General features: G+C 39.4%; 1 protein-coding gene across 1 annotated transcript; it reads right to left on the reverse strand.

Moving 5' to 3' along the window:
* Nucleotides 1-6,332: 6,332 nt before the first annotated feature.
* On the reverse strand, nucleotides 6,333-12,544 carry LOC148788309 (uncharacterized). The gene is made up of 4 exons (XM_088879987.1): nucleotides 12,273-12,544; nucleotides 11,600-11,931; nucleotides 6,418-9,566; nucleotides 6,333-6,350 (listed from the first exon to the last, which is right to left on the reverse strand). Exons 1-4 carry the CDS (start codon nucleotides 12,542-12,544, stop codon nucleotides 6,333-6,335), a joined length of 3,771 nt encoding a protein of 1,256 aa, XP_088736113.1.
* Nucleotides 12,545-12,766: the final 222 nt, after the last annotated feature.

Raw genomic sequence — 12,766 nt, forward strand, 5'->3', positions numbered from 1 at the left:
CTCCACAAGCTACATGGTCCACTACATCCCAACTGGCGATGTGCGTATGTGACTGTAATGATGGGGCAGTAGAATCCGATATAACAATAGGTGCATCCACGCTTCCTCTCACCGGATTACGCACAATGTTACCACTTTCGCCTGCTTCGCTTTGTGCCTCAATAGGAACACCTAGCAACCTGATGGGCCCCCACACCTCTAACATCCTGGGATAATGTGGCTCTGGATACTCATAGTACCGTCTAGCCGAAGAAAAAAGCTGTAAAAAGGGTCTAATTATAAATTTGTTAGCGTTGGAAATTACAATAGTATTTTCAAACGATGATTGTTAAGTAGCTGTAATCAGATTGGAACTAAAATGACGTACCCATAATGCACGTGGTCGTAGCTCTATTGGAAACACCATAATAAATGTTTCAATATCATAATAAATCCCTGGTATCTGAGTGATGCCGTGGAACTGTTGAAATCGATTTTTAAACTTATAGAATTTATCACGGACTTGGTCTCGGGTGTAAGGATATCCAAAATGTCTACGTAATCCACGTGCCCAGTAACCCATCTGCGCCTCCGCAAGTGCATCGTCTCTCATAGGCGCCCGAGTGTTGTCATCAAGTATCATCCACATGAAGCGCTGCTCAATATTTGAACTCCAATGGCCGTCCTGTGGAAATCCAGCACTCTCCAGATATCTGCGGTATGCCATGGCTACAAAGAATTACGGTCAGCAAAATAATTATTGTGCAAAATTGCACCACGTGTACAGTTGAAAAATGTAAAAAAATGTCAATTTGTTTAAAACTACTATCTAAACAGTTTTACAATTGTGAATAATCAAACACACTCTATAATTCTCTCATGCAAATAGTACTAAACGATATTATAGCCTAACATTCTAGGACAAAATGTACATTAGGAAAGTAGTTTTAGTAGTTTACATATGAATCAACACTGTCCACTACGTTCATTGCTAGTTCCGATGGTTGGCTGCCCACATTTACATCGCTATGCTATCTTGAAGGTTGCGTTGGGCTTCTATCTCATAAGTGGTTGGATGTCCCCTATGGTAGAATGAATCCATCTCAGTCTGAATATCTTCATTTGGTTCGTTGAATATGATGTCATCGTTGCTAAACTTACGGATGAAGTTATGAAGGGCGCAACAGGAAATTACTATATCGACCTGGTGGTTCTGAAGGTAGCTCGGCATCCCCCACTGTAGTATTGGGAAATGTTTCTTCAGTACACCGAAGCATCGTTCAATTACATTTCTCAATCTTGAATGTGCATGGTTAAACATGTCCTGTGGGGTATGATATCGACGACCTTGTCCCCTCCACTCAGGTAGGTGATGTGTGAGTAGGTGATGGCGCCAAAATTTGATGGGTGTCGAATTCACCAAAAATAATTCCTACGAACACTTTTGTAGATGTGTGAGTAGGGTTGAATCCACAGAGATTGGTTTTGAATTAATTCCTTCAAAAACGAAAATAATTAGGGGGAGTTTTGATTGTGAAGAAGAATAAAACTAAAAAGCTAATAAAATTAGAAGAGATAAATATAAGAGGAGAGTATTCCAGTTAAAGACAGGATCACGCTTAATTCCACGGTTGATCATCGATGCAAAGATAACAATTATTCATGATAGATAAATTGGTTATGGCAATTGGTACGACCTAACGACCTCACCTTTCCTTACCTTGTGGATAGTCAAGGAACGTCCGTTGACTAAATCCCTAATCAGTAAACAACCTTGGGAACGTCCTCAAGATTTAATTTACCGACAGCATTAAGAACTAGAAAGGCCCAATTCTAACCAATAAATTCCTACGAGGATTTATTTAAGTTAGATTGTGCATTCCCCACAACATAATCGAAAACTTCTACATAATCAATTATGTTGTGTTACCACTAGTTATCGAACTAAACAAACAATTACGGATTTGAAAGTTCAATTGGCTAGGCAAATATTCTTGACAATAAATCAGATTATTTGTAATAAAAGCACAGAGAACAACACAAATACCAATATGAATAAAAGTAGAAAGCATAAATTAGATCTCACAACCCGTTGGATTTAAGCGTTCACCAAGTCTTCAACCGGAATGAGAGGTTTAGCTAGACATGCTCATGGAAGAACGCAAGAAAAGCAAAATAATATAAAAACGTAGAGAAATAAAAGAGTTCAAAAGTTGTCTCTTAAAGTGAATTACATCACCTATTTATAATAGCTAGATACCTAGTTCTACTAGGATTAGAAGTAGATTCCTAGTGGAACTAAAAGACTTATAGAGATAAAATTATAATCCTAGTTAAACTCTTCCTTCATCAGAGGTAGTCCAAGCAGTTCCAAACTCTTGCCAAAAATTGAGTTTGAGTCTTGTTTAAATTTCCATTTTGGTGCTTTTCTTCATTTTCCATTCCTTTTGTCCTAATGCTGCAAAATAATATTTAATTAGGAGCATTTGGTCACAAAATAGGATAAAATATTATATAAAATAAGCACAAAATGCGATCCTATCAAATATCTCCCCACTTAACCCTTTGCTCGTCCTCGATGCAAAGAAATAGAGATAAAATAGTTGAACAAGTTCAAACTTTATGGATCGCAGACGAAAGTAACAAGTAAGAATCTAGTTGAGTGTTCAAAGAATGACACATCATATGATAAAAGACAACTGAATAAGTTTCAAACAAGTTTTCACAAGATGATCTTCATGAAAACTAAGCATGGAAAACAAGTGGACTATGCTCTCACATCTCCCAATCTCTCAAGTGTTTTTGGTTGAGTGTTTCACTCAAATGCTTGCTATGAAAATGCTTCACCATAGGCTTGATTATACACCAAAATCTCCACCACTTATAAATATGCACACACTTGAATCAAGAGGTCTTATATTTTGGTTGTAATGGGGCTTTGGTTTGGGGGTAGGAAAAATAAGAAAAAATGAGGTGAAAATCCAAGGAACTAAATTAGAGCACCAAGTAATAGATGTAGGAATCCAAGCTTTTCAAAATTAATTTATCTCATACTCTTTCATGTCCCACTTTCCTCGACTTGAGCTATGCCTTTCTTTCAAAGAGAGAAAATATATTTTTTTCTTCTCTTTTTTTTTTTTTGCCTTCCTTTTCTCTTTTTTTTTTCTTTTTCTCTTTTTTTTTGTAAGGCATTTTCTCTTTCATTTTTTTTTTTATTTAAGGCATAGAACAAGATTTTCATGTGACATGTTAGCTCATAAATGTCCTTTACAATAATTGAGATATCCCCCCACTTAATGTCAAAACATATACTTAGAATACATCTTTGTTTCCTTGACGCTCTACTAGTCCTTGGAAGGGCCAAACAAGGATAATAAAAAGACGGTAGAGTTTGTTTATACTTGGGGTTGCATAACAAGGAATTAAGGCTTATAAGGCTCAAATGGGCTTACTAAGGGGATTTGTATGTAGGTGGTCTTTTTAAGCTAAAGGGGTTTTTATCCTAGCGCCTAATCATTTTCAAGTGTATGCATAAAGATGTGGCCTCGATATGGTTCAAAGCAAGTTCTAGGAAGACAAAATCATGAAGCATTATCTCTCGAGAAAAGAAAAATTGTAGATTTTTATGAGTGTATAGGCTCAAAAATTCCTCTCTAGGTAGGTTATGTCCACCAATTTTCCACATTCAATTTTCAAATTAAATCACCATTTGCAAAAATAAGTTCTTAACTGTAAGTTGTCAGGAGTCATTAGATGCACATCCTTATCACACATTACCAAATTATTACTTGATTAACCTAAGTCTTTGATCATAAAGCTAGTGTGAGAACAAGATAAAATAATATTTGCTTCAACAAATATGGAAGGGGTAGCAAGCATCAATCAAAATAATTAATCCACCAAGACTCATTTTCTATCAAAACAATCAAAACACCTTCCCCCCACATAATTCCACATTGTCCCCAATGTGGTAAGCATGCATATCTAGGACGATAAAATAAGAGAAAGGGAGAAAGAGAGCGTCCCTTAGTGATTCGGGAGTAGGTGGTGGAACTGCGGGAGCTCGAGAATTGTGAGGCTTTGAATGAGAAGGAGAGTCCCTTGTGGATGCTCATACCTTTTGACCTGCAAAAATTGATTTTAGTGGTATCACAACATTCACAAGAGGTTAGATGAGAGAGAAATAAATAACTAAGAAAAAGAAAAAAGGACATGGGTTGCCTCCCAAGAAGCGCCTTTCTTTAACGTCTTTGGCTAGACGGGATGGTGTTTCTAGGTGATGGTGGGTTCCATGAGTTGTATTTTGTCTACTAAAGTTGATTGGAAACCTTCGTAGAATGGTTTAAGCCTATGCCCATTCACCGTGAACACTTTTTGAGTGGTTGGACTTTTGATTTCAACTGCACCATGAGGAAAAATATGAGTCACAACAAAAGGTCCAATCCAACGAGAACGCAGCTTACCCGGAAAAAGTTTAAGTTTGGAATGAAAAAGCAGCACTTTTTGCCCAACAACAAAGACTTTTCTTGAGATGGCTTGATCATGGAAAATTTTAGTCTTGTCTTTATAGATCCTTGAGTTTTCGTAAGCGTCATTTCGAATTTCCTCAAGCTCTTGGAGTTGCAGTTTTCTTTGACACCCCGTCTCATCCATCGTCATGTTGAGTTGTTTGATTGCCCAAAAAGCCCTATGCTCAAGTTCAACAGGAAGATGACAAGGTTTACCAAAAACTAAACGGTACGGGGACATACCTATTGGAGTCTTGTATGCAGTGCGGTAAGCCCATAACGCATCATCCAAGCGAACGCTCCAATCCTTGCGATTGGGATTGACCGTCTTTTCAAGTATGGACTTGATCTCACGATTGGAGACTTCGGCTTGACCATTTGTTTGCGGGTGGTAGGCAGTGGAGACTCGATGAGTTACATTGTACTTTTTGAACAAAGCACTTACCATCTTATTGCAAAAGTGAGTCCCTCGATCACTAATGATGGCTCTAGGCATCCCATACCGAGAAAAGATGTTAGTCTTCACAAAATCTATGACAGTTTTAGCATCATCCGTACGTGTGGCTTTTGCTTCAATCCACTTAGATACATAATCTACCCCAAGAATGATGTAAGATTTACCAAAGGATGAGGGAAATGGTCCCATAAAATCAATTCCCCATACATCAAAGATTTCACACACAAGTATGGAGGTTAGGGGCATTTGATCACGGGGACCGAGATTTCCCGTCATTTGGCAATTCTTACAAGATTTGCAGAATAGATAGGAATCCTTAAACAAATTTGGCCAAAATAAACCACATTCTAACACTTTCAATGCTGTTCGTTTAGGCCCAAAATGCCCCCCACAAGCATGAGAGTGACAAAATTCAAGAATAGATGTAACTTCGGATTCGGGTACGCACCTCCTTATGATTTGATCTGAGCAATACTTCCACAAATATGGATCGTCCCACACATAGTACTTTGCATCACTTCTAATTTTTTCTCTTTTTGCTCTAGACAAATCATTAGGCAAAGCATTAGTAGCAAGGAAATTTACTAGATCAGCGTACCATGGGATTATTCCTTGTGTGGCGAGGAGTTGTTCATCGGGGAATTCATCTTTTAAAGGGGGTGAATGTCCGTCGATTATTAATCGACTGAGATGGTCGGCAACGAGATTTTCCGCCCCCTTTTTGTCCTTAATGGTTAAGTCAAACTCTTGTAGTAAGAGTATCCACCGTATGAGCCTTGGCTTTGCGTCTTTTTTTGACAAGAGGTACCTAAGTGCTGCATGATCAGAATAAACAATCACTTTAGTACCAAGCAAATAAGAACGAAACTTTTCTAAAGCAAAGACAACAGCTAATAGTTCTTTTTCCGTGGTGGTGTAATTGCTTTGAGTGTTGTCTAACATCCTTGAAGCGTAGTAGATGACATGAGGGTCCTTTCCAACTCGTTGGCCTAGAACGGCGCCAATAGCATGGTTGCTTGCATCACACATGACCTCAAATGGTAGTTTCCAATTTGGAGGTTGAATTATTGGTGCGGAGGTCAAAGAATCTTTCAACTTGTCGAATGCCAGTTTGCATGCTTCATCAAACACGAATGTCTCATCCTTTTGCAACAACTTGCACAGGGGTTGAGTTATCTTGGAGAAATCCTTAATGAACCGTCTATAAAATCCTGCATGACCAAGAAAAGAGCGAATCTCCCGCACACTAGCGGGGTAAGGTAGGGATTTTATGACATCAATTTTAGCTGGATCGACTTCTATTCCTTTAGAAGATACGATATGCCCCAAAATCAAACCTTGATCAACCATAAAATGACACTTTTCATAATTAAGCACAAGGTTCTTCTCTATGCACCTTTCAAGAACTTTAGCCAATTTTCCCAAACAATCATTGAAAGAATTTCCATAAACAGTAAAATCATCCATGAATACCTCTATGAATTGTTCCACATAGTCAGAAAAAATGCTTACCATACATCTTTGGAATGTGGCGGGTGCATTGCATAAACCGAAGGGCATTCGTCGATAGGCAAATGTGCCGAAGGGGCACGTGAAGGTTGTTTTGTCTTGGTCGGCTGGTGCCACGGGTATTTGATGAAAACCTGAGTAGCCGTCAAGACAACAATAATGAGAACGCCCAGCTAACCTTTCTAACATTTGATCAATAAAAGGAAGTGGAAAATGATCCTTTCTAGTGGATGCATTGAGTTTTCTATAATCAATACATACACGCCAACCATTTTGAACACGAGTGGGTATCAAATTTCCAAAAGAATTTTCAACCACAGTGATACCCGTTTTCTTAGGCACAACTTGAGTAGGACTTATCCATTCACTGTCAGAAATAGGAAAGATTATACCTGCATCAAGAAGTTTTAAAATTTCTTTCTTTACCACTTCCATCATAGGCGGGTTCAATCGACGTTGTGCCTCTCGTGATGGTTTGGCTCCTTCTTCAAGTAGAATCCTATGCATGCACGTAGAAGGGCTTAGCCCCTTGATGTCGGCTATGGTCCAACCAATGGCCTCTCGGAACTCTCGAAGCACATGGATCAATTTTTCCTCTTCTAAGGAGGAAAGCTTGCTAGAGATGATCACCGGTAGAGTGTCGTTTTCTCCTAAGAAGGCATACTTTAGATGCTTGGGTAATTCCTTCAACTCCAAAGTAGGTGCCTGCAAGATAGAAGGGACAAGTTTAGTATGAGATTGTGGCAATTCAATGAAAGCAAGATTCGAGGGTAAAGGTGGAAGGGCTTCAAATTCGAAGACGCTTTCTCCTATGTTTGGATCGAGTGCTATAAAGTCCTCCAAAAGTTGCACTTGTGTGGGTGTGAGGCTCCTTTCTAGCACTAACTTGGCGTGGTCTTCATTATCATAATTTGTCAATTCCTGCACAACAGGGTCAAGTGCATCCAAAAAGAAAGCAGTAGGTACATCACTAGGATATCGCATGGATTCATATATATTAAATCTTATAATTTCACCATCAAATTCCATAGTGAGAGTACCATTGTGGACATCAATTTTTGTTCTAGCGGTTTTAAGAAATGGCCTTCCTAACAAAATAGATGTAGAATTGGGGGAGTTATCTTCCCTCATATCTATCACAAAGAAATCAGCAGGAAAAACCAATTCATTAACTTCTACTAAAACATCTTCAAGGACTCCTTCAGGATAAACAATAGAACGATCAGCAAGTTGAATCACAACACCCGTTTCTTTTAATGGACCAACATTCAAAGATTTAAAGATAGTAAGAGGCATGACATTTATAGAAGCACCCAAATCACACATGGCTCTCTTAATACCTATTAAACCAATTTTACAAGGGATAGAAAACATACCAGGGTCTTTGCATTTGGGGGGTACTTTTTGTTGGAGAATTGCAGACACATTCTCCCCCATACTTACCCTTTCATTGCCTTTCAACTTTCCTTTGTTGGTGCACAGTTCTTTGAGAAATTTGGCATAGCGGGGTATTTGTTTAATTGCATCAAGTAATGGAATGTTTACCTCCACTTTACGGAAAGTTTCGAAGATTTCCCTCTCTTCTCCTTCTTTTTTACCCTTAGCAAATCTTTCCGGGAAGGGTGGTTTTGTCACCAATGCCTTAGGAATGTCATTGCTGGTTTGTTTGGATTTTTCAAGCTCTTCCTCTGTTGTGCCTTGTTGTGCGTCTCCATGCTTAATGCTAATTTCGGACTGTAGCTCTTTTCCACTGCGTAAAACAATAGCACTAGCATTTTGCTTAGGATTAATAATAGTTTGGGAAGGAAACTTACCTTGAGACTCCAAACGGCTAACGGAGGAGGCTAGTTGGCTCATTTGGGATTCCAAATTTTGTATGCTCGAGCGGGTTTCTTGTTGGAATTGTTGGGTGCTCAAGGCGAGTGTCTTCACGATATCTTCCAGAGGCATACTATTATTGGGATTGGCTTGAGGTGGTGGTGGTGGTTGTTGGTGTGGAACCCTTTGAAAGTTTTGAGGTTGATTGCCATACCTCAAATTTGGGTGATCTCTCCATCCGGGGTTATAGGTATTGGAAAATGGGTCATATCTCCTTTGTTGTTGCCCAGAAAATCTACCAACGGCGTCAGCATGTTCGGTTGATTCTTCGTGAAGTGTAGGACAAGCGTCGGTGTAATGTCCCGAAGATGTACATATCCCACAAGTTTTGGCTTGTTGAATGCTTCCCCCTATAAATTTTTCAACAAGAGAAGTAAGTTTATCCAAACGTTCATCAAGAGAAGTACTTACCTCGTTTACCCTTTGTGGGGGGTTGTCGTTTCTATTACCGAATTGTTGATTATTAGCCGCCATGGTTGTGATTAGTTTGCGTGCTTCAGTAGGAGTTTTGTCATACAAAGCACCTCCACTAGCTGCATCCACCAAGCTTCTATTTGCCTCAGACAATCCTTCATAAAAATATTGAATTAGAAGATGGTCGGGAATTTGGTGATGAGGGCAACTCTCCACCAATTGTTTGAATCTTCCCCAATACTCATAGAAACTTTCACCGGAGAATTGGCGTATTCCACTTATTTCCTTCCGGATGTTTGTAGTCCTTGAAGCGGGGAAGTAGTTCTCAAGAAATAGTTTCTTGAGTTCGTTCCAACTAACAATAGATCCCGAAGGTAAGGAGTAGAGCCAATCTTTTGCTTTATCGCCCAATGAGAATGGAAAAGCTCTTAGCTTGACTTGTTCTTCGGTGACTCCTTGAGGTCTCATGCCGGAACACACCACATGAAATTCCTTGAGGTGTTTGTGTGGGTCTTCACCTGCAAGGCCACGAAAAATGGGAAGTAAGTGGATGAGACCGGATTTAAGTTCAAAATCAACATCTAAATTAGGATATTCAATGCAGAGTGGTTGTTGATTTAAGTCAAGCGAAGTCATCTCTTTGATCGTTCGTTCGGGATTTTGGGCCATGACTTCGTCTTTAGAGTTGTTAGACGTGGACACGTCTAACTCAGAGTCTGCTGCTGGTTTGGAAGAAGTAGAAGCCTCTTCCTTGTGTTGCTTGGTTTCTTTTCGGAGTCTACGAGTAGTTTTCTCGATCTCTGGGTCAAATTTAAGTTCACCTGTACGAGAAGAACGTGGCATAAAACCAAGTAACTAGAAAAAGAAATTAATTTAAAGACACCAATCCCCGGCAACGGCGCCAAAATTTGATGGGTGTCGAATTCACCAAAAATAATTCCTACGAACACTTTTGTAGATGTGTGAGTAGGGTTGAATCCACAGAGATTGGTTTTGAATTAATTCCTTCAAAAACGAAAATAATTAGGGGGAGTTTTGATTGTGAAGAAGAATAAAACTAAAAAGCTAATAAAATTAGAAGAGATAAATATAAGAGGAGAGTATTCCAGTTAAAGACAGGATCACGCTTAATTCCACGGTTGCTCATCGATGCAAAGATAACAATTATTCATGATAGATAAATTGGTTATGGCAATTGGTACGACCTAACGACCTCACCTTTCCTTACCTTGTGGATAGTCAAGGAACGTCCGTTGACTAAATCCCTAATCAGTAAACAACCTTGGGAACGTCCTCAAGATTTAATTTACCGACAGCATTAAGAACTAGAAAGGCCCAATTCTAACCAATAAATTCCTACGAGGATTTATTTAAGTTAGATTGTGCATTCCCCACAACATAATCGAAAACTTCTACATAATCAATTATGTTGTGTTACCACTAGTTATCGAACTAAACAAACAATTACGGATTTGAAAGTTCAATTGGCTAGGCAAATATTCTTGACAATAAATCAGATTATTTGTAATAAAAGCACAGAGAACAACACAAATACCAATATGAATAAAAGTAGAAAGCATAAATTAGATCTCACAACCCGTTGGATTTAAGCGTTCACCAAGTCTTCAACCGGAATGAGAGGTTTAGCTAGACATGCTCATGGAAGAACGCAAGAAAAGCAAAATAATATAAAAACGTAGAGAAATAAAAGAGTTCAAAAGTTGTCTCTTAAAGTGAATTACATCACCTATTTATAATAGCTAGATACCTAGTTCTACTAGGATTAGAAGTAGATTCCTAGTGGAACTAAAAGACTTATAGAGATAAAATTATAATCCTAGTTAAACTCTTCCTTCATCAGAGGTAGTCCAAGCAGTTCCAAACTCTTGCCAAAAATTGAGTTTGAGTCTTGTTTAAATTTCCATTTTGGTGCTTTTCTTCATTTTCCATTCCTTTTGTCCTAATGCTGCAAAATAATATTTAATTAGGAGCATTTGGTCACAAAATAGGATAAAATATTATATAAAATAAGCACAAAATGCGATCCTATCAACCTTGTCCCCTCCACTCAGGTAGGTGATACCTTGTTCCTCTATAAGGAGCCAAGAAACATTGGTAGTTTGCGAAACCCGCGTCTACCAAATAATACTTACCTGTATTGTCATAAGGTATCATCATAAAGAGAACCGCTAGTGCCACGTAACTAGTCCTTAAACTAGAGGTTGGTGGAATCTAATTTATATATTACAATGCTCACCGATTGGAGGGAAAGGAAAATTTCGATCCTGTGAAACTGCATGGTCCAGGAGACGGGCATCGGCCGCACTTCCTTCCCACCCAGGATACACATAAGTGAAATTCATATCGAAATCACATATTGCTAGTACATTCTATGCTAGGCGGCCTTTCCGCGACCTGTATCAATTTTGGTCAACTTGGGGGACCCATGCAGGTACCACCGTTCCGTCCATCGCTCCGACACAATCCTATATCGATGTCAACAATTATGTATAGCTAGATGCATGAAATATTATGCCGAACAAGCTTGCATTAATTACGCAGTTGTGAAGACTATGAGATGGTGTTACGACAATGATAGCAGTGGTACGTACCTTGAAGTATGGGTAGAATTCTAGGTTATTTGCCACTCTCGGATGTGTGTTTGTAAAATTTGGATGTGTTATTTGTTCTGGCGCCATAGCGCACGAGGCAGAAAGCACTCAGTGGAATCTACGATTAATAGTCTCAAATGAGTGTTGAAATCGCTTCATATTGTCGCGGTGCCTTTTATGCATGCCGACCATTTGCATGAAAAGTGCAACCTCCTCAATTGAGGTAACTCTGGACGTCTGACCATGAGGCAGTAAACCTCTACTAGTCAATGCATCAACCAAAGCATAAAAGCATGGCTTGGTCAAGCGAATGTTGTCAAAAAACCTTCCCTGGTGTGGGGTCGTCATAATCTCCGCAACCCATCCTGCTCCTTGTAGTGAAGATGTGTTACGTGGCACATTTTTCCTAAATAACTTTGGGCATATTAAATCTCTGAATGCGTAAAATTCCTCTGGAATATTAGATTCGTTACTTCCTGGAGTCCCTGGGGTCCCCGGACTCTCGCTTGCGGAGTTCAAATCTAGACCTCCACCAACTCCCGAGCTTGCCATATATCTGATCGTTGATGTATTGCTAAACATAAACAAGACAAATTAGTGTGTAATTTACATGCAGTAGATGTGTGTTGGCTGGGGACATAAAAATACTTAACGAGCATGGGTACTTGGTATGAGTGCAATATGAGTAAATCGGTATGACATAATGCACGAATACACATAATGAAATCAGTTTTTTCCAATTTTCTATCAATCAAGCAATACAGTCACTTGCCCAAAGAGTACAACCATCGGAGTTTATTCTCGTCATTAAGACGTCAGAAGATCGTGCGCGTGCTGTGACTATGAAAATGCTCCAATTCGGTGGTAAAGATGATGTCTGGCAAATCGTTAAACTTTGTCAACTCGTCTACGCACCGCTCAATTGATTCAGTAGCTTTGGGCCTGGTTCGGTCAATTTTTCCTTGAAGTGATTCATTCAACCTATCCATCGTCTCACATTTCTTAGCTTGCAACTCACTAGCTACTCGTCGGAATCGACGCCCGCTTCCAGATGCACCAGCGGAAGCCTGCGATGGTCCCGGGGAAGAAAAGTATTCGTCTGGGGACGTCATGGGAACAGATTGAGAGAATGTTGTATCTTCGTACTCATCTCGTGAACGACGGCTACCCGATTGAGTGCCATCCATCTGTTCATCGTCTATGTGGTTGGTGCTGTGGATTGTCCTCGACGTTGTTGTGATGACGAACGCGCGAGCCCACCAGTTGCAGTGTTCCGTGAGAACATTTCAGTGCATAGGTCAAAGCGTTGAAGCCCATGTTCAACAATTTTTTTATATTCCGGATTTTCCTGCATTCATTTACATTGTCAGATATGTAATTAGTTTGCGACTCTGTAAGGACACTGCAAT

This window comes from Sesamum indicum, linkage group LG4 (assembly GCF_026168435.1).
Source record: "Sesamum indicum cultivar Baizhima isolate 11 linkage group LG4, ASM2616843v1, whole genome shotgun sequence".
Lineage (NCBI taxonomy): Eukaryota > Viridiplantae > Streptophyta > Magnoliopsida > Lamiales > Pedaliaceae > Sesamum > Sesamum indicum.